Raw genomic sequence first — 22,623 nt, forward strand, 5'->3', positions numbered from 1 at the left:
AAGCAGAAAGAAATTAATATATCAAATTCCTCATTGTCATCCTCCTCAGGTTTCTTCATTTTCTGCTGCAAATAGTCCTCTCTTTCTTTAGATGCACCTTGGAACTCAATTTTTCTCACGTTAAAGAGGTGTTATCACCAGTGACAAATGCAAAGCTCCCATTCTCAAACTGTGCTGGTGATTTGGAGCAATTGGACACCAAGTACAAAGTGTACCCCTTGCAGGGAGTATGAATAATACCAGGCTGCTGCTTCAGTACAACTGCATCTCTACATGGAAGGAAAATGGCACAAGAAATGGTAAAAGAAAAGTATCCATATCTCCTTTTCCTTCTGCCAGTGTTCCCAGAGCTTAATGGAATTCAAATATACTGAATATATAAATGATTAAAGAAAAAGGCAAATTAAATTTCTTCTTGGTTAAAATCCTGTTTGGCATCTTCCATGTCCTCTGTGAGTGGATTAGTACTGATCATTAACAGCTCCAAGGTGATGCCCATTAATTGCCTTATTACCCTGACACTTGCAGCCCTGTGGATGGCCTCTTTCTCGCCGGTGCAGGAAGTTTCCTAATTCTTCTAATGAACACATTGGGCATTTCCATGGCACCAGCAATGGGTTATTTCAGCTTTTTCCTCCCTGCCAGTGAGCGCAGGGGCAGCAATCCCTCGATCCATTCATTGGCAGCCAACATCATCTCCTGCCAAAAGGCCACCTCCTCCTGAGTGGAGTCCATCCAGTCCACAGAGATGCCATAGCTCAAACCTGAAAAGAATGAGAAACTTTGAGAGCTACACAGAGTTCCCACTCCATGCACAAACACTCAATGGGATGTAACTGCTGCAGGCAATGTCTTAACATAAAAGCTACTGACTGCTCCCCAGCAAGCTGCACCCTGAGCACCTCCTGTTTTCTTGCAAATGCCCATTCTACACCAGAGTTCAGAATGAAGTCACTGCAAAAGCCACAAAATGCAAGAACTCTAAACATAACCTGCCAAGGAAAGCAATATTGGGCTCAAGCCCTTCCTGCATCTTTTTGAATGGTAAGAAAGGTCTTAAAGGCTTGGTTTTCCTCTAAAAAGATTTTCTTGTGGACAAGGTGGAGTATTCATCAAAATACTCTTCTTTATTTTCTATAGGAATCAAACATACCATAGCAGAAAAGTGTATACATCCATTCCAATTCAACCAAAATTTTAGGTGCCAAATATTTGTCAGTGAGAGAGAAGTCTAAATTTAGATCACAGCTGATCTTGGGTTAGGTATTTTTATGTCTTATTCTCGTTGCCCCTTCCCTCTGGAAAGTCCACAACCCACTGGTGACATGTGAGGTGGGAAACAGAGAACATACAGGCAAATCCAACAGCCACAGTGTGTGCACCTGCCAGCTGCTATGAGCCTTGTCCCCCAGGGAACACTTATCCTCGATTGCAACACTGTGAGATGTCTCAGAGAGCACCTCAGGGATGGACAGGCACCAGGTGCTGTCCTGTATGGCATTCCAGTCCCTCCCTGAGCACTCTTCCCTGGCAGGAGCACCAATATAATGCTGGTTTGTCAGGCAGCCTGTTCTCCTGGGTTCTCTTGAGTTTTGCCAGACCTCAGATCTGATGTTGGCAGAAAATGTGGGAACAGAGGGTTGTTACCATGGCACCAGGGCCTCCTCCATCCATGACATAGTGCAGGTACCAGTGACTGAGACACCCCATCCCTGGTTTCTCTCCAACAGCAAAATACTCTGTAACTTCCCACTTTATCTTGTAGCTCAGCACTACAGTAACAGTTTTGAGTTAATATAAAGGAAAATACTGACCTGTCCCAAGGCCCAGCCTGATTCCTCCAAGGAAATGGTTGGTAAGTTTCTCATGATCCCACACAGTGAGTTCAACACAGGCATCCTTCAGATCCTCTGTGTGAAAGCCATCATACACAATGGTGTGATTGAAAACAGGGTTTGTGTCTCTCTTTATGACTCTGGTCTTTTGGTAGCTCTTCTTACTGGTGTCTGGAAGCACATAGCTTTGGGAGGAGAAAGCACACAGCATGAAGCACTGAACATTGACCAAGAGCTTTATCACAGCAAGGATTTTCCTACTTTTCCTACGGGTGAAAAACAAGGGCAATTCTCCCCTACACTTCTCCCAGTGCAACACAAAGGCTTTCCAGTATGGAGGCACAGCTTGGTGAGCCTGAGAGCAGAGTAGGAAGCACAGCCTTTGTGGGAAGCACAGGAGCAGGAGCAGCCCCGTGCTCAGGCACTCACCACTTCACAAAGGAATCCACTCCAGATGGACGCAACTGCAGCAGGTCCTTGACGTCTTTGACCCAAATGTGAACTTCACCAGAGGGAGGATTCCTGGGCCCTGCAGTTTATGAGAAGAGAAAAGCTGTCATGGCAGCCAGAGCCACAGCTCAGAATGACAGGGCTCCTCTCCAGGGACCTGTGGGACCCACACAGCTCCTGTGTGCTCACTGCCCCTCCCTGGGCATCTCAGCACTGCAGCCAGCTCCTGACACAACCTGACAGTGCTGTGTCAGACAGGAAAAAAGATGGAACTGCTGAGCCAAAGCAACCTTGTGCCTGCCCCAAAGTAACATGGGTTCTGTGCTGCTCCTACCACATCACAGCACCCTACAGTGCCCACATGCTCATAAATTGGAGGTCGTTGAGCCCTTCCTCTCTCCCCAATACTTTCCCAGTAAATCCAGATGTGGAAATCAGATGTAGGCTGCAGGCAGTGCTGTCAAACACTGCCTTTGTGCTGCTCTCTAAGATCTTGCTCTGATGAGATTGCTCTTTAAGCAGCCCCCAAGCAGATGAGGCACTGCAAGCTGGGTGTTTGCCCTTAATGCATGAACCACACTCACCTAGGCTTCCAGGGGGGACATACTTAATGGACAAACTCATCACTCCTCGATGATCCACACCATTAACAGCAGAAAGGCTCTGAAATTGAAAGGGTTATGACTGACTTAATGGAGGATTGTGGAAACCCAGCAAGGCAAACAGCTTTTGACTTCAGTGGAGGAGCACAAATGGACAAACTGATGGCTGGAACAGCCTCCTCTTAGGGCAGTTCATTTCTCTGTGGGTTTGCTCTCAAACTCAGCCTCTCAGAAGCAAAAGCCTGAGGATTCAGAGTACAAGGTAGCCCTTCCAGACATGTCCAGCTGGATATAATTAAGCATCTTTGTTCTGAAAGATAAATGTCCTCTAATTGCTTAAAAGGGACTCATATCAGACCTGTGAATCCAGAAGCATGCAGGAAGATGTACAGGCTTTACAAACAGTGGCAAACTGAATATTTACCCCTCAAAGCACATCAGCTGCTTCACCTAGACTCTGCTTTTTTTTTTTTTTTAAGTCTTCATGTGAGAGGAGAGAATGGCAAAGTCATGTCAAAGTTGCTGTAATTAGTGTCAGCTTGCATTTATGACAGTGTCCCTGCAGATCAGCCACCAAAACAGACCTGAGAAGGGCATTGTTCTGAGCACTGAGCTGCACTAAGGTGCCCAGGGGTTCTTCCCTCCTGAAGTTCACATTGTCCTGCTCCACCCAAAGACCTCAAGGAGTCAGGAAGGACTACTGCCACCCTCCAGGCTTCAGGGCTGGGCTGGAAAGCAGGACTGCAGCGAGACACTCACCCGGGGCTTCAGTGGGTACCAGTTGAGTTTCCTGTTGCTCCAGTCCCAGCTGGCCAAGTCTATTTCAATCTCTCCCAAAAAACTGTTACGTCCCAGTGGATCATTGTGCCAAACAGAGAGATTTAATTTTTGGATCAGCAACACCATTTTCTCTATTTTATACTAGAGGAAGAAAGAGAAGTCATGTTGCTCAAATTTTTCTTCTGTTTCTTTCACAAACAGAAATAAACAACGCAAAAGCTTGAATAAACTCTGAGACACTCAAACCCACCCCACACATATGCACTACCAATGGACTGGCTTCAGTATGAACATCTCTCTTTTGTCCTGTAGCAACACTACTACCCTGACAAAGCTTTTCTGCTGAGCACAGGGAAACCTGGCATTCCATTCATCATAGGGCAAAACCAATATTCTTTCAAGAATTATTAACACAGGCCTAGCCGTTGTTAAATAATCCTCTATGCTTTGATCAGTATGATCACATAATGCAGACCTTTCTTACCAGTCCTGTGCCTTGTGACTGCATGCCAGGGAAGGGGGGAGGACAAACAGCCCTTGCTCTGACTGGAGGACCCCATTGCATCCAAAGATCTGTGTGGTTTTGGCAGAGAAATCTTGGGTGCCACATGAATGGGTGCAGAGGAGCCTTTAACACCCCAGGCCTCTCCAGCCCCAGGGAAGAGCAGTGCAGTGCTGGCAGCAGGCAGCAAAGAATCTGGCCAAGAAGGCAGGATCTTCCCAGACCTGCCTGACAGAGGTGCCTTTTACAACAGAGGTTTTCAGAGTGTGTGTTTGTTCTTACCCGTAACACCTCATTGTACACGGGGTTCACTGTCCTCTTCTTCACTGACGTTTTCCTCTTACCCATCCTGGCTTTGTCCGGGAGCAGGTAAGTCTTAACATACCTAGAAAACAAACTCCAGTTGGACAGTGCCCCACATTGCCAGCTCTCCAGTAAGCTGGCAGGAAGGAAGGAACCATTACATCTAAAGAAAATAAAAGTCTGCCAGAAGACAGAATTCAGGCACTGAAAGATCACTCACGGGTCAGATCTGCCTTTCCTCTCATCCACCACAGCCAAGCCCCTGCACTGGGACACATGCACCTGGAACTCCCGGTTCTTCTCATCATAGTCCAGAGCAAATTCCACGGTTCCTTGGGCATCCACACTCCCAAAATCACCACTGTAGACACTGAGCACACTGCCACTCACCTGCCAGGGGGAAGAGCAAAGTCAGTGCCACTGAAACAGGCACAGTCTGACTCTGTTCTGGGCAAAGATGAGAGTCTGAGAAATGCATTCCCAGAGAAAAAACTCTGGTATTCCTGTTCTTGTGCAGTGTGGTGCTCTTGACACAGAGAGGGTTCACAGCTGTGGCTGCTCCCAAGCAAGCCAGGGCTGGGAAATGTCACAGACATATTTTATAAAAAATCCTTTTGCTAGGATTTTTTCTCCTGAGAAGCTGAGAGGCCTCAGAAACAAAATGTAAACAATAATTATCTGCTGCTGTGGAATGCAACAGGTGCATCTGTGATTGGTCTCTTGTGGTTGTTTTTAATTAATGGCCAATCACAGTCCGGCTGTCTCAGACTTTCTGGTCAGTCACAAGACTTTATTATCACTCCATTCCTTTCCTTTCCTTGCTAGCCTTCTGATGAAATCCTTTAATCTATTCTTTTAGTATAGTTTTAATATAATATAGAATTTTCTTTTAATATAATATATATAATAAAATAATAAATCAGCCTTCTGAAACATGGGGTCAAGATTCTCATCTCTTCCCTCATCCTGGGACCCCTGCAAACACAGGGAAATCCCTATAAGGGTCTCACAAGGATGTGCTATCCCAGACCAGGGCTTGGAAGCACAGAATACTCAAGAAACACAGAAGTTTTTTCACTCCAAAATCCCAAAACTTTGGGAAATGGACTCAGATATTCTGAGGGGACCACACGTCTCTTCCCTATGCTTACAGAGCAAATAACTGACACCCTCATCCAATCTCATCTCTAAGAAAGAAAGGTATTGAGAGAACTTGAACTATACTATAAGAACTTGTTCTTTCAATTGTTAATCCATTTACAAAACAGGCTAATAAGAACCCCATCAGACTAGAAATGTAGGAAGAACTATTCCTATCTTGTTGCTTACCCACAATGTGCATGGAGCAGCACAAAACAGATACAACCCTGTTCTGAAGAGCCACTGCCCCACCAGAGACAATCTGTGCTTGGCCCAAAGGCACAGGAAATTCAGGTTTCTCCAGATCCAAATCTGGAGCTAGGCACCCAGGAGTTATTGCTTTCCCAGAAAAAGACTACAATTAGCCCAGACAACTTGGGCTTCTTTTCTCAGGTCTTTGTCTTTCACTGATGGAAAGTCACGAAGCACAAGCAAAGCTCAGCCACAGAAAGCTGAGATAATTTTCCCTTGCACCAGTCAGTCATGATTCCTGACAGGATATCATAAAAGCTAATGCTGTTTACAAAGCAAATCATTAACCCTCTTGGCACCTCTCTGTGGTACTGTCATGAACATTTATCAAAAAACCTTCCCAGTAATTAACCCAATTCTTCCCTGTCTTTCCTTACTTTGGTTCTGAATTTTATTATAACCTGCAAAAACCTGCTAAACATCTCCAGTCAGTCCTTGGAGCTGCATTTACCATCCCATCAGGATACTCACCGCAGCAGAGAATCCTGAATGAGATTTTCAAGAACACTTGCATGACCTGGACTCATTTTCAGCTCCCAGATGCTCCAAATTAGGAGAAGAACTCATGTGCCCCAAAGTTTTAACATATTTATCTACATTCATGACCTCTCCCTACCAGCTTTGCTTCACATATATTCTATAAATCTCAAATATACACCTTGGAGAAATCTATAAGAGTAACACAGCAAATTCAAGCACTTTTAAGCAGCTCCCTCCCCTGTCTCTAAAGAGTCTTTTAAAAACACTCAACTAAACACATTCAGCTTTTTTCAGCTTTCCTTAGAAGCTGAAGCTCCAAAACATGCTTTTGCTGTCCAACTCTGAGTACCCTCTTATCTGCTGATAAAGGATGAGCTTGCAGAGGGTACCCATCTGCAGTCCTGAACCACAATCATGCCCCTTAACATCTCATTTTCCCACCTAGAAACCCCTTCCCCACCTTCTGCACCAGCAGGACCCAGAGCACCCACGTCTGGCAGGGGGGGCTGTCGCTTAAGGGAATTTCACCAGCAATGACTCCGTGGGGCTCTATTTTGAGGTGGCACCTGGATTTAACCTGAAACAGTAATTCATCACCCCCTTTCCTTTACCAATGTACCCAGCAGAAACCAGCAGGCTGCTCTGGAGGCCCCACCACCAGCAGCAGCCCAACTGCAGCATCCCTGCATCCAGCTGAGGAGCCTGGGCAGAGCCCCCACGCTCGGGACCTACCGAGGAGACAGAAGCCATGTCAGAGGAGTGGCTGCCAGTGCTGGGGGACTTCTTGTGCCTGCCCAGCTGGAAGCTGAGCTCCGAGGCCGTGTCTGACTCCGTCTGCTCAGAAAACAAGAAGCATCTTTAAGCTGTGTCGAAGGAGCGCTTTGCAACACTGGAGAGAAAAAGGAATTGCTCAGCAGAGTGCCATGAGCAGAGATCAGGTTAGCAGAGCTGCAGGAGAGTGCAGGGAGCCTCCCCAGGGCATCCCCTCCAAGCAGCATTGAACGTCATCACTCACTGCCTCCAAACAGAGCTGCAGGCCCCGCCTGGGCTCTGGGAAAGGGCACACAGCAGCGTGGCTGTGTGCCACGCTGGGCACACAGGGCAGCTTCCTCCAGCATGGAACAGCTGCTCTGGCTGCTGGGGGCTTTTCTCTTAAGGCACTTCTCATGTGGGGGCTCCAGTTGTGGGTTTCTCTGGGTCTGGATTGAAGGCACTTGAGATGGCAGTTCATGCTTGGACTCAGGTGTTTATTATCTCTTATCAGTAGAACAGTCTCACTACTGTGAGTTTGGCAGTTTTTCATTAGCAAGGCACAAACTGGCCAACAATCTCTTGTTACAATGTCTTTTAAGACCAAACTCTCCAATTAAGAACTGACACCTAGATTATTTTCCCTTTTAACCCAATAACTGATCCCAAAGAGCTGCAATGTGGACTTTTCTGCCCAATTACAAAACAGCACCCAAACCCACGAAGAAGAAGGAAGAAGAAGCATGAAGAAAAAACCCAGGATAACACCCTGTGCCCTCCATCTTGCTTCCATCCACAACACACTAAAAATCCCCAAACCTAAACTTTTCACCAAGTGATACACCTACACTGCTCTCTATAATCTATTTCACACTTTTGTGGATTCCAGTCTATCTTGAAGTCTAGGAAGCTTTCTCCATGAATGAGGGTCAAAGTCAGTGCTCCTCTGGGGGATCAGGGGACCCCAGAGCCGACAGAGAAATATTTCCTGTGCCCTGGGTTTCCACATTCTCATTTATTCATGACATAACCAAGGCATGCTCTAAAGCAAGTACTGTTGGTCTCCAGGAGAAACATTCTCACGACACCAACTGTCATCCAGGGGATGCTGTGAACACTATTTCAGCCATTTCTGGCATCAACCCACCTCAGACAACAGGAGGGGAGAGGATCTGCTCAGTTCTTTGACTCTTTCAGGTTCAAGAAATTGATGTGGTATCAAATGAGGTTTATTGTATGCTGCAGGTACAAAAAAAAGGCATCAAGACAGCTCATCAGAATCAGGAAATTAATTATAAGTCACACTTTCACTAAAGGGCACAAGGAAGGAGGAAAAGCTTCTGGACCAATACCTACTTGCTCTGTCTGTGTCACCTGTCACTGAAGCTGATCCTCCCTAAGCCAAAAACTGCTAATTAACATCCTCGAGTATTTCCAGTGATTTTCATTCACTGTGTGGGAGTGTGGAACTCCCTCTAGTGGCTCATCTAATTCCTCATCGGCACAAGGACGTGGATGTTGCCTGCTTTGTGTAGACTGAATTTACACTAAATCCACCCAAATCTGCCTCCTTGTCAAAGAAACCAATCATGTTCACATTTTTATCTCATAGCACACTGTCCTGCAGAAAAGAGCACTAAAATATTTATACCCACTATTTCACCATTGCATACACCTCTCAAATACTCTGCCAGACACAGAGGTGAACAATAGCCAGATTATCTAAAAGAAAAAAGTTAGAAAGTTTCCTATCAATAGAAAGATGGTTACTGTACTGCTTAAATGTCTAACTAAATTTTTTTTTGTATCTTTATCTTCTTCCAGTAACTCTCTTGAAGATGACTTTCTCCATCCCAGAAGAATTTGTTTTGGAAAGATATATGTACACAAACATGCATGTTCATATACACACTTGTTTGGCATTTTAGGCATGATGATACATTGCTCAAAATGCCCAAGAGATTCTTGATTTACCATTCATTTGATATTTACTATTTTTATTTTCAACCTTGAATAAATAATAGTATCCACAGACTATTTGCTATACTGCAAATATGAAGCTGTAACTCTGTTACAGGAGGGTTTCCAAGGATGAGCTCTGGGGCTCAATGGGTGTTCTGTTTATGCTGGATATTGTGTTTTCTTCCAAATTTGCCCTAAACCAGGACACTAGATAAGAGGAAGCTGCAATCTTGGTTGTCTTGGTGGAGACCACATTCCTGGACAGCAATGGGGCCTGGAGCTTTGAGCCAATGTTCCCTGCAACACATCAGGCACCCCATGATGGGCAGTGCTTGGCACAAGGTGCCAGGCAGGGTGGGCACAGCCACAGGGCTGTGCAGTGGGACCTGCCAGCAAGCTGCCTCCCTCCCATGACCAGCCTTGGACTTAAGCTGGCTCAATCAAAGCCTCTCAGTGGCTTTACCTTTACCTTTCCTTGGGCATTGCCTTCCCATGTTCTCATTTCAGTCCTGGCAGCCTTGGCCTCACCATTTCCCTTTGAGGCCAGCTCTTAGCTGTCTTTTTGGGCTTGCCAATCCCTCTGGGATTGTCATTGGCTTTCTTGGGCACAGAGGCTGCTGCTGCCTTCCCTCAGGTGCTTTCCATGGCTGCTTCTTCAGGCAGGCTGCTGCTTCCTTGGTGGCCTTCTCCTCATCTCCTCTGGGTTTCTCAGGGAGAGACTGTCACCATAAAACATGTCCCAGCTGGGGACATCATTCCAGCCACGGGCTCTGCTCTGGGTGAGGAAGAGGCCTCATGAGCAGGAGTGACAGGTGACACCAGCTTTGGCACCTCAGATCAATCCCCAGGCTGCCAGCAGATCCCACAGCCTCGTGCAGGAACAGGAGAGATGAGCACAAGCTTCTTGCCAACCCTTTGAAGCCCTTGTGGTTTTGCTGAAGTAACAAACCATCAATCTAGCTGTAATTTCCTGGCTCTGAATTTAATTTTAGACAGTATAAACTCTCTAATTTGATGATGAAACAATATGTCATTTTCCTAGCCTGATACATGCACAGAAGCATGGTGATGAAAAACTGGCATAATATATCACCTTCAGCAAATGTAAACCAAAAAGAAGAAAGAAAGATGTTACTCACTCTCTGTGGTTGTGTAAATGTTCACCATGCTCTTTGCAAGATTAATGCTATTTGCTCGGGCCAGTGCCTGAGCAGCAGGAGAATGATCCCCATCTTCCTCTGGAATACACAAAAAGCCAAATCAACATGGTAAATAAATAAATAAACAAACACAAATGGGCAATGCATCAACAGACCTATGTGTGTGTGTGTGTGCCTCCCCTGTTCCCTCTGCCTAGACCACACTGCAGTCACACTGCTCAGGGCTGCTTCCCAACCATGCAGGGGCACTGATGTCTCCCCTGGGAAAACCTCTTCACACTGTGTCAGGAAATGCAAATACTGGATTAACCCAGTCCCCAAGACAGACCAAGTCTTGTGAAGAGCTTTCAGAGAAACAGAGCCATCTGCTAATATCATCCTGAAATGAATGAGTTAATAAAGGAAAAAGCCCTGAAAAATACTGGAATGATCTGGTGTATAAATGGTTGGACTTAATGATCTTAGATGTCTTTCACAACCCAAAATATTCCATAAAGAAAATATTTACAATGACCTGAAGTGCAACTCAGGATTTTAACAGGAATGTAACATGAGGTAGGAAATAAGCCAAGAAATGACACAATTAAAAAATAAAAATCAGATGAGTCTGTGGAAAATCCTCTCAAACTGGTCTTACCCAGGCACATGAGGACAGAACATTTGGAAAAAGAAGGGAAGATGCTCTCTCTTCATAGGTCTTTGCTTGGAAGAGAGCAGAGCTGTGGGTAATCAGAGGCCAAATGCAAAGTGAGTTGCAAATAATAATGTTTTCTCATAGTAATAGTCACTACAAGAGCCCATCAAACCCAGAGAGAGGCTGCTAAAATGGTGATGCTATTGACACCATCATGGTTGAGAACACGGTATCAGAACCCAGGCAGAACAGACTCCTTGTTCAGTCCACTTTGCTTAAAGTTTAATATCAAAGTTCACTTGTGCATTCCAAAAAAATGTAATTTAGGCAGTGACAGCCAGTGGCTATATCAAGGTACTCTAAGACCCAGTGTATTTATTAAACACTTTGCTTCACATTTTATTTCTTCTGTTTGTGTTAGACCTATCTCTACTACCACAAAGAATTCTTCCAATCCCACATTTGAAGAAAATACAATCTTGCCAGTGAGCGACATAAAGTGAGTTCCTGTGATGTGTTGTAGGCAGTGGAGAGCTGTCCCAAGGTGAGCTGCTGGCAGGTAAGGCCCAGGGGCTGGGAGTGGGGAGGAAAGCAAGGGAACATGGCACTGTCCCCTTCTGCACTCACACTAGGCTACATAAGATTTGTTTCCAGAGCTGCTTGTGGAACACATTCCACACAAGCTAACCTCTGCACAAATTGCAACATAGGATAAATGGGCAGATGAAGAAAATGTGCAAAATGCAGAAGGGTTAGGGAAGAAAACCGGCTTAGGGATGGCTCTGTATTTGGATTTCACAGGGTGCAGTCGCAGCCCTCAGTACCTGAGTAAACAGCTGAGTCTGTTCCCTGAACAGTTTCTCTCTTTCAGATGGTTCACCAGGTGTTGGCTGGTCTGAAGACTTGCACATCTTTTCCTCAGGTAGCTCTCCATTTATTTCCATGCTGTCTTGAGTGCCCAAATCAGATCTTTCCTCTTTCTCATCCCCACTTTCCCCATCTGTGGGCACAGGCTCTATCAGTATCTGCACCCTGCTGGCCGGGGACCTCCCTGTGGGCTTGCGCTCTCCTGCCATGACCAGCTCCTCCTCCACGGGTGTCCCTGGCCCCAGTGTGCTGCCAGACACATCTTTGGTGGGCGACTCAAGCTGGATGGAAGGTGCTCTCACTGGCAGCCTGGATTTCTTGGAGCTGTGCTGCACCACCTTCTCTTCCTCGGGCATCAGCAGCTTCCCACTGCTTTCACCCACCAAGTTGTTTCTTGTAACCAGGCCCCCTTTGCTCTTGGCACAGGTGGGGCTGGGAGTGACAGAAACTGAGCCCTTCCTTGCAGGAGTGGCACAGCTTGGCTCTTCCTCACTGGAAGACAGCGTTATTGTCCTTTTGTGGGGGGTCCTTGTTTGGGTGAAGGCACCAGGCTTCCCTTCAGCACCCTGGCCTGGCCCGGGCTGCAGGGAGAGTGAGCGGCCCAGCCTGCGCTGCCGAGGGTCTGCCTCACCCAGCCCTGTCCCCTGGCTGCCCCCTGCCCCTAAAGAGTCTGCTCCCTTCTCCCAAAAGTTCTTCAGGCTCCTGAAGTGCTCTCGGTCCAGGCCGATCTCCTCCTCCCTGTTACTCATGGCTGAGATGGTGTAGTTCACCCCCTGCCTGCCGGCCCGGCCGCTCTCCCCGTCTGTGGGCCGTGCTCTGGGGCCTGCCAGTGCCTCCTCCTTGGCAGGGCTGTTCTCTGCTGGCCCCGTGTGATTCACAGCCTGCTCATCACACCTGGGGAAGGTTCTGCTTGCTTTCTTCTTGACTGGTATTTTGCTGGGAGGATAAGTTTCCTCGGGAGGAGTTTTTGGCCCCTCTGTGGCTCCATCGGCAGCTTCTCCTCCAGCTGCAGTGCTGGGCTGAGGTTCAGCATCCTCTGAAAGCCTGGTGGGCACTGGAGAATCTCCATGACCTACAACAACAACAAATGCTCAGAGCCTGTCCTCCTGCATCACATCCAATCTCCCCAGAAGGCCTGGGCTGCAATTTCTCAATGAGAAGACAGGGAATTTTCAGAAAACATCAATATATTCCTAGTTTTTTCCATATTCAGACTCTAGAAAGCTCCCTTCCATCTGAGGAAAGCCCTGAAAACCCCAGTCCTTCTCCCTGCAACAGGGCACGGAGAAAATCCACTGAGCTCTAAACTGTTGCTGCAAGTTGTGGATTTGTTTGCAGGTTCCCTTTCAATTTGACAGCTTCCCTGCCGGCTATTTGCTATGTTCCAGAACTACACTGTACACTCAGTGCTGGAAAGAGAGGGGTAAGTCCTCTTCTGGATTAAAGAGCTGAGAGCCAAGCACTCAGTTCAATATGTACTGAGAGCCTGGAGAAGTTTCATCAGATTGCTTTCTGCCTCGGTCCCTGCTGCCCTGCCTGCAATTCACAAAGAGTTGGCAGCCCATTCTTATATGCCAAGGTACTCTTTGCTATTTATTTGTACACACACTGAAAAGCATCTTGTCTCTTGGTGTTTGATGTTGAGTAACAAAAGCACCAATAGCTCACTGAACAAAAAACTTACCTTCACCAGACAAATGAAAGCTGTTTGTTGCAGTCACAACTGGACTTGTTCCTGTGTCACTCTCTGAGGAGGAGACATCATGTATGCTGGAACTCTGAACAGAAAACAAATCTTATCAGTGTATAAATACTGGCAAGACTGGAAAAAATGTGTTTTATATGAGCAGAGACACCAGGGCAGGCAGCTTGTGGAGCCCCTGTCAGCAGGTATAGATTGTGTGAAGCTCCAAGGAGTAACAAAACAAAGTGCAGAGGCTGTGCCTGTACTACCTTGTATGATGCAGATAAATGGACAGGAAGTCTTGGCTTCGGTTTTGGCAAAATTTTCTGCTCTGTGGTCTCAAGAGTAGGTATACTGGATCTGTGGGAGAGGAGAAATGCCTGAACAAGGAGGTCTGTGGTAATGATGTGCCTGTTTGGGTGCTCAGGCAGTCTTCAACACCACCTCAGTTCTGCTCAGATGCAGAACTTGCTCAACAAAAACAATGTGTGTCAACTGCTAGGTTTATTCAGACTTTCCCCTTCTGGGAAGTGCCAGAAGAGCCCAAGGGCCATGCAGAAGGGAGAGACATTTCTATGCTATGGCCCAGGAAAGAACAGGCCACACCTTGCTTAAGACTGAATGAGAAAAACAAAGCTAGCTTTTCAGGATTTAACCAACCCCCTGCAAAAAACCCACTGGGTGTTGTGCCAGCAAAGCAGGAGTACCTAGGGCCTGTTGCCTCTGGGTCCTTCATTAAACAACACCCACTAATCAGCTGCAAGAGGTTTCCAAGTGTTGTCAAGGCCCATATTTAATATTTAACTGGAGCAACTGCCACCTGTGGAGAATGATTCCTCATTCTGCTGACAAAAAAAAAGGCAAATAAGATGGGAACAGCAATACATGAATATGTGAATATTTTAAATTCTTCTCCATAGTCCATGGATATTGAGTGAGCTCACTGACTTGCTCACTGGAGTGCTTTTAATAGATGTTTCTGCTCAGTCAGCACAACGTGAAATCCTACCAAGCCTTGATGGAGAGTGCTGAGCACCGGACACAAAGGCTGGCACCAGCAGGAAATTAGCAGTTTCCTCAAACTGTTCATTTTGTTAGTGTTGCTCCATAGCAAAAATTAAACAAATAAAACCATAATTACTTTGAAAAACTAACCAGCACATCCTGGCATTAGAGACAGCTTCCATTTTACTGATCCCTTATCAAATCATGCAGGAAAAGATCTTTGTGGGTTAAGCACATTAGCACTTGCTTATTAGGGGTGGATTGATATTCTGACAACTCCTAGAAGAAGGACTTAAAAATACCCTATAGAACTTATTACTTATAGAGTCTTGGAAACTCACTTAGAGACCAGGCTTTAATGGGTAGCATTCAATTCTCATTAGAAGTAAGAGCAGCAGCCTGAGCACTGCACAGGCAGCAGAGCTACCTTTCCTCTCCTGCATCAGCAATGTCCTCAGGAAAGGCAGGAACTGGGGCAGCTTTGCTTTCCAGATTCGTCTGGATGTGCTTGTTGTCCTCATCTGTAATACAACAGAGACACCTGAGAAATGACATTTCATTAAACTTGCCATGTTTGGTGTGTTTTGTTTGGGGTAAGAAAATGCTTTGTCCAGTGAAAAAGAGTCCCATCAGCACAATGCCTGGGGGTTAAGAGGAGAGGGTTTTCAGGGCTTTTCAGGGCTTTTCAGGGATTCTGCCTGCTCTCCCCAGGGATGGGGAGGTCCCAGAGCAGCAAAGGCACTTCCAGACCCCACAGGTCCAAGAGGACAAAGCTGCCCAATGCCCAACTCGTGCCAGGAGTTGTCACATCACTGGAAACCTCCACAGGATGCTGCCACTGACTGTCAATAAAGTTAATCTGTTCCAGGATTTAAATTCAGCCATTTCCTGTTTTGACTCAAGTCATCCGATCTTGGCAAACAAAGGAGGAGGCCAATGCAGTTAATGAGGAGATCCCTGTTATTTTTACTGGCACAAGGCCCAGCTAGATCTTGTGAGCTCCCAAAGACCCCAAATTAAAAACAATAGAGGATGGTAACTTTTACAGCAGACTGCAGGGTATAATGCTGCATTAGATATTTTGTTAGCAAATGGGTTTTCTTGCTACTGCAAAACCAAAAGGATTAAACACTCAAACAGAGAATAAAAAGTAAGCTTAGTCTGGTCAACAAGATCTGCACATATTTATTCATGCACCTAGGTCTATTTTAGATTTTTAAAGAGAAATTCTACCTATTACAAGAACTGCCAAACCATTTTAGGATATATTTCATTAAACAACTCAATAGAAAAAGAAGTTCAGAGGATTCAGAAGTAATATTAAACAGTATAGCCTTGCTTGTTATCTGGTTGGATAACCACATGAGGCCCAAGAGCAGGTCAGTCCTATGGTGAGAAGCTCAAGACTCAACACTGCCTGGTGGTGCCATCCAGCACAGTCAGCCTGCAAGTCACAGCAATATCCAAAGATTCACTACCCCCTGCCTATGCACTCCTATGGAGAAAATGCTGCATTCCCAATCCTCCTGCCCTCCCAGCACCTGGCCCTGAGGTCAGGAGCAGAGCAGGCACTGCTCAGAGCTGTGGCATTAGGGCTGCATGTCTGGCACACAGGGGGGCAGCTGTGGTTTCCAGAGCAGTGGGAATTCAGGGAGCGGCTCCTGCTGAAAAACAAGAGCCTGGGTGTGTAGGAATGAGCCAGTTTTAGAGAGCATGTTTCTGAGAGAGGGACTGTCCTGCCCATGCCAACACTGATGTGCACAAAGCATCACTGACCGTTGTTTTAGGAGAGAGAACCCCAGGCATGGCTGGTGGCACGTGCTGGCCATGGCACATGCGGGCACAGCAGGGCACACTGAGCAGATTTATTGATACAGTGAGCCACATCCTCCTCTTCTGCCTCAGGCCTGGGGAGGGAGGTGCCAGCAGGTAGCTGTGCTGGAAGTAAAGGACCCAAACACAGAGCTCCCACGCTTTCCCTGTGCCTGTCATGGTTGAAAAGACCTTGACAACCAAAGACTGCATTCATTTCTCATCCCACTTGCAAAGGCTCTGTGTTGTACTTGCTCTTCACTGACACTTCCCCCTCAGACAGAGCTCCTCATTCCTGGCTGGCAGAGGCAACAGGAAGCCTTCACTCCCACCGATCCAAATTCCTGCCCTAAAAATGGCTCAGCCCCTGCCACAGCTCCACCTAGCTCCTGTCACCACAAACAGTTTAGTACATTACAGTCCATCAAGACAAGCAATATATCTTTGCTAACTTTGGGATGAGACAATATAAGAAGCAAATTCCAACAGAAATCAGGAGTGGCCTGACCAGTTTAACTTGCCCATACATGCATTTTTATACATGTGTATAAAATTGGCAGGCACTCCTGCTGTAACACTTTTACTCATTTCCTACCACTCTAAAACAAAGACTCTTAGTGCCCAGGACATGGATAACTAACTGTGCATCAGGGCTCATTTGCCACAGCAGGTGGATAAAATGGTCTCCCTCCTAGGTGATTTTTAGCCCTCAAGAATTGCACATAAGCACAAGGAGAAGTTATCATCAAATTCATCCATCTGTGCTGCTCTGAGGCTGTCATGTAAATACAGGGTATCCTTCTGTTTTATAGATCTGTATTACTGCCCATGACTAGTGTTTTCTACTACAATCAATACCAACTGTGAAAACCCCCAGGGATCCCCACAACCCTCCCTTCTGAAGGCTAAAATCCTCCTCCAGAAAAGATCACTGGGAATTTTCCTTTGCAAGCACAAATTTCCACCCCTCCTAAGCCCACTTACCTTGCAAAGGGAATGCCAGCAATTATCTCAGTGGGGCTTTTCCATGCAGGAATTTTTTCATTTCACTCCCTAACATAGAGTTAAGTCTAAAGACTTAAATCAGGAGTTATGAACACAGATTTGACTAAATGAACATGCACTCCTTTATCACCTTGATAGACAGCACAGGTGAATGACTGATCTTTCCAGGGGAAGGAAAAAAGGTGTCAATATGGCAAGCAAAGGCCCTTATCTCATCTAAGGTGAATCTATTAGCTGCAGAACCTTGATGCACAACCAGTGATGTAAAATGCAGGAAAAAGTAAGAGGAAGGAATAAAGTCACATTATACCTGAGCTTTACCAAAATAAGTCTGAGAATACAAATAGAGGAAAAAGGGAAGGAAAAAAAAAGCTGAAAAGGGAATAAAAGCTAAATCTAGACATAACTATCACAGTAATTTAATAACATTTGCTTCTTCCTTCTTAAATCAGCATTAGTCAAGCAATGCATGTGCAATGATTCTTGCACAATAGTGCTGCATTAGTAAGAGATTATTTCATATAGGACCTGAGACATCATCTGATATTTTTAGGCACATCGTCCCTGAAAGTTAAATCTAAAACCAACACTACTTCAAATTAAGCTTTCCTGAAGTGGGCAGAGAGCTAAGGGTGCAAGGCAAAGGGCAGACAATCCCATCCACTGCAGGCTGCTGGCTGGGCTGTAGGTGACAGAGCATTTGTCTGACCTGGGTGCTGGCAGAGAGGCTGCTGAAGCTCTGCCCCTTCATGCCAAGAGGCTGCAAGCACAAATGCACATCCTCAAAAAGGAGAACATGCTCTGCAGAAAAGCCAGGCACCTCTGCCAAGATGGAAAAGGTTTTGTATGTTTTAGCATTCTGGAGGTATGATAAAATATTACATTTAATGACATCATGAATTCATAATACCAAGGATAAAAGCAACTTCATATGAAATATGATGGGCCAGTTCTGCATGAGAGGCTCCAATGAATCTGTGCTAAGTTATGAGAGCTGTCAGGGGTAGGTAAAGAGCAAAAAGAAAATGAGGCTCTCAGTGAAGTCCCTAGTCAGCATTTAGCTTTCAGAATGTGTCTAATAACGTGGAGCAAGGAGTACCCTAAATCCTGCTACAGACACATCCTGGCCAAGGAGTTTCACCAAACAGAGGAGTGATCTATACTGCTGCTCGCCTGGCAGGAAGGGGAAGCTGGGCCCAGGAATGGTGGCTGAACTGAGCTGCTGGAGATTTTATCTGAGTGCTGGAGAGATGCCCCTCTGCCAGGGGCTTTACTGCAAAGAACAGAGCCCAGCCATGGGGCCCTTGTTAGAGACAGCATCAGGCTTTGCTTAGAGCTGCCTGCCAGGGCCAAGGCTTCCCCAGGGCAGCAGCAGCAGCAGTAACTCCCCAGCCATGGGGGGATGTGTGACTGCCCACCCTGACAAACCACCAGGAGCTTGTGTGACCCTGGGCTGCTGGCCTGTCCTTGTGCTGAGGACAATGTGAATCATCCCCAGCTCTGCTCTGCACACATGTTCAGCACAAAGTTCCAGCTCCAGGCCAGTTACATTTGGACTCTAAGCACAGTCCTGCTTGTTTCACACACGGCTGATCTCTTGCCCTGAGCTGACAAATCTGCTTTTACACAGCACCATGGAAGTTTATCTGTGTCAAACAACTCACAACACATCTGCTTCCAATCAGCACGTGTGGCACACAGGGCACAGACTGGGCCACAAAGCCCTTTCTACTTTGAAAACCACATTTTGCCTTGGAAATACTTCCATGTAAGAAGTGATGCACGGACCCTCTCAAGTGGGCAAACACATGGCAGGAGCAGAGAGGCATCCTCTCCCTTTGCAGAAATGTGACTGACCTCCCCACTCCAGAGGCCTGTGAGAGCAGCTCTTGGCAGAGCACCTCAGGCACTGGGGCAGGGGGAAGTGTTTGACCCACACATGTCAGCTGGATGCCAGAAACTGCCCACATCATCCCCGTCTCTTTTTACTTCTGTGGTAAGAAATGACACAAATGACCTCTAGCAAACAGAAATTTTGGGGAAAAGAAGCAAAAAAAAAAAAAAAAAGAAGAAAGAAGCTGAAGTGGGGAAAAGGCATTCACTGCACGTGGCTTTTGCCTTGGTTCTTGGCCACATTGTATTTTGATAACAAGGGATGTTTTTCTGGTACTGAAAACATAGATGAGAATCCCCTTATCACAACACAGGGACTGTTTCTCAATAGACTGCCAGTACAGGGAGACTCCCACCCTGGACCAATTCTTTTCCACTCCATCAGTTTGTTTTGGGAAGATGTGCACTAACATACTCACTTTCTAACTTGCCCTTCTTCCTTCTAATGGATGCCCGAAGGAGATCCGGCCCTGCCAAGTCTTCCTGGAACCGTTTTGCCTTCACTTCTGAAAACCATTCACCTGTCACAAACTTCTTCTTCTTTTCATCTGTGATGGAGCCTTGTATCCTCCTGAAAGGCAGGGCAAGCATTACACACCAAACAGATCTTCCAGGTTTCCACTTCCCCTGAGTCACCTTTGCAATATGTCCATGGGTTCACCTGCCTGACACCATGAAGGATCCAGAGATTATTCTCTGCAATCACTAGAGCCAAAGCAGCATTAGAACAGCAGGAGGTAAACACCTGATTTACTCTTTATCTGAAATGGTAACAGCACCTTGTAAACACAGGCTTTCACCTCTTCCAAATTTCACAAATCCAAACCATTCACCTGGCAAGGAGATTTGTCCACTTGCTTGGCTGCCCTGAGGGTTAAGGAAGGGGTGGGGCTGTTTGTCTGTCTTGCACTTCTCCATTTTATTTGTTTATTAATCTATTTATGGCAAAACCTTTTGGGTCAAATTTGCTGCAAAGCACAGAAACAAATAATGATATTTAGGGAAGCCACCTGTCCCTGCAGCATTCTCCTGCTCTCCCTGCCATGCCAATTTTGGCACTTGCACAGTTAGCTCTCCCTCCTAAGCATGGCTTCTCCTACTGTTCCTCTCTTGGGCACACCCAGGGCTGGTTTTTGGCACCTAAACCTGTCAGTGCTCTGCACTCTAATCCTCCTCACCACGGCTTGCTGAATGAGCTGCCTTTCAGCTGGCACAGCTCAGCACAGGTCAGGGTTCCTGTGAAACCTGGGAGGCCAGAGGAAGCTCCTCCTCAGCCCAGCCCTGAGCAGGAAAAGGGGGCAAACCCCCAGGTAACCCTGGAGCCTGGAAGGGTCACGTTTGGCTGCCTAAAGGCCAGGAGGGAGCAGGGATAACTGGGCTCAAGCCTCTGCAGGCCATGCTGGGGACTCAACAGAAGCTCCCATCTAGTCCAGGGCTGCACTGCCTCCATGAGGGTCTCAAGGTGCTGGGCCAGAGGAAATAGTTATTTTAATCTTGCTGACAGCAGATCAAGGAAATGCCATTGACTTCATTTTGCCCAGCAGGCAGGTTGTGTTGAAACTAAACATGTCCTACTGCAGGTAGCCAAACTGACAGCAAGGGGCTCTGAACAGGACCTAATTCACTTCATTCCCAAATCAAAGCCTCTTGTGCAACAGCTTTCAACGAGAAGTGAAACAAAACCAAAATAATCCAAACATTCTTTCTATCAAACCTCCATTTCAGAGGGAAAATGTACTTCATTTCAGAAACAAACAAACAAAACCCAAAGTAAATAAAAACAAGCCTTTTTGAAATTGTTACGACTCAGAAGAGAGGTAAGAGCATGCAGACACATACACCCCAAGTCCAGGCTTTGGCTTCCAGCTGTTTCCCCAGCTCCCGCCTCCAAGCAGAGGCCAGGGCACACAGGCTCCCAGGAGCAGCAAAGCTTCCTGCTCCCCCTTCAAGCCTTGAGCAGCCTTTCCATGGGGGCTTACTCTTTTTCTGGCTCAACAGCAAATGGAAGATCCTTAGCTGGGGTAAACTGGCACAGTGCCACCCACACCCACTGAGTTACTAATTTCTTGCCATGGAGAATTCAGTGCCAGCTCCCTGAGCCTGCTGCACGCTGTCAGCCCAGATGGTCTAATGGCTGGCATTTAAAAAGCAACAGCAGCAACAAGCAGTCCTGATCAACCAGACCTGAGCTCCAGGATGGGCAGTGGCAGAGGAGCTGAACTGAGCCAGAACCCCTGGCTCTGGAACAGCTTCCTGCAAACCTCTGGCAGATCACGGAGCCTTTAATCACCCCTCTCTGTGTGACAGATGGTGCACACACACCCACCTCAAAAAGCAACAGGGCAACAATAAAACAGAGAAGGGGATGTAAAATCCCATTTTGTAAAATCTCATTTCAAAACACACTATGGCCCTTCTGTGCTACCAGGTGAGTAAAACAAGGTAGCAGCTGCTCCTCTGCTCAGACCTCTGCCACCAAGAAATCAACATCTTCCCCCACTGAAAAGGAAAGGGGTGACTGCCCTTGGCATCTCTGAGGGCTGATGATTAACTCAAAAGGAGAATCCCCTCCTGCAAGGAGAGGACAGCAGCAACAGAGGATGGCTGAGAAAGACAAGGTACAATGAAAAGATCTATCAGGATCTGAGCAAAAGGGACAGCACTGCTGCAACCTGCACACACACACATGCTCCTCTCTCAAAGAAGTGAAGAAGTCTCCCCCAAGGGAAGCTCACACCCTGCTGTCACACACTGTCTCACCTGATGCGATCCCCATCCTTCTTCTTCAGCTCTGCATCTCTCTGCAGAACCTTCATCAGCTTTTCATACTCCTCCTCGGTCAGGAAGCTCAAGTCCAACATCTTCCCTACTGTCTTCTCAAGTTCCTCAGATGGCTCAAGGGGACTCAGAGCAGGCACTAATCCAGCCCAGGGCCATGGGCAGCCCCTCACAGCGCCCTGGTGCCGAGCAAGATGCGGTGCAGAGAAAGGATTCACCACAGCATGGCTTGGGTGGAACTCACCCTAGCACCTGGACTTGCACTTCCAGGCTCTGGGCTGGCACAGCTCTCTGCACTGCATGCCTTCCCCTGCCAGGAGAATTCTCTCAGCAAAACCAGGCTCCTTTGCTTTTCCTCAGGCACAGTTCAGCAATTCCGGTGCCAGCGTCAGTCACAGAGGGGAGCGGGGGAAGGAGCAGCTCCTGCCTCAACAGGCACCAAAGCTCCTCTCACCCACAGCAGCCCCAGCACCTCTGGCATGCTCCCTCCTCAGCAGGGAAGTCTGCTCTGTGGAGTTCAAGCATCCCTGCAAAGAAACAGCACCGAGATGCCTTTCAGATAAGCGTGACATATGGCAAGCGAATGTGTACATTGGGGGTTTTTATTTGTTCTCCAGCACAAGTTCCAAAACAAGCTGCCCTACTTTCCTCCCTGTCCTAGAGCTCCTCACGTGGTATTAACCCAACCAAGACGATGTTTTATTTTAGCCCTTTCCTACTAACAGATAA

The 22,623-nt window shown here is 46.8% G+C and overlaps 1 protein-coding gene across 1 annotated transcript in view; it reads right to left on the reverse strand.

Annotated features, from left to right (window-relative positions):
• Positions 1-500: 500 nt before the first annotated feature.
• LOC115914809 (synaptotagmin-like protein 4) overlaps positions 501-22,623 on the reverse strand; it is a 34,202-nt gene continuing 12,079 nt past the window's right edge. The window contains 17 exon segments of the mRNA XM_030967581.1: positions 501-764; positions 1,815-2,020; positions 2,265-2,364; positions 2,870-2,948; positions 3,647-3,808; positions 4,452-4,554; positions 4,693-4,862; positions 7,077-7,178; positions 8,242-8,333; positions 10,196-10,294; positions 11,675-11,719; positions 11,722-12,789; positions 13,402-13,495; positions 13,671-13,761; positions 14,834-14,927; positions 19,536-19,687; positions 21,877-22,421. Coding sequence (XP_030823441.1) covers positions 619-764; positions 1,815-2,020; positions 2,265-2,364; positions 2,870-2,948; positions 3,647-3,808; positions 4,452-4,554; positions 4,693-4,862; positions 7,077-7,178; positions 8,242-8,333; positions 10,196-10,294; positions 11,675-11,719; positions 11,722-12,789; positions 13,402-13,495; positions 13,671-13,761; positions 14,834-14,927; positions 19,536-19,687; positions 21,877-21,977 — 2,904 coding nt within the window. The 5' untranslated portion in view covers positions 21,978-22,421 and the 3' untranslated portion in view covers positions 501-618.

This window comes from Camarhynchus parvulus, chromosome 4A, assembly GCF_901933205.1.
Source record: "Camarhynchus parvulus chromosome 4A, STF_HiC, whole genome shotgun sequence".
NCBI lineage: Eukaryota > Metazoa > Chordata > Aves > Passeriformes > Thraupidae > Camarhynchus > Camarhynchus parvulus.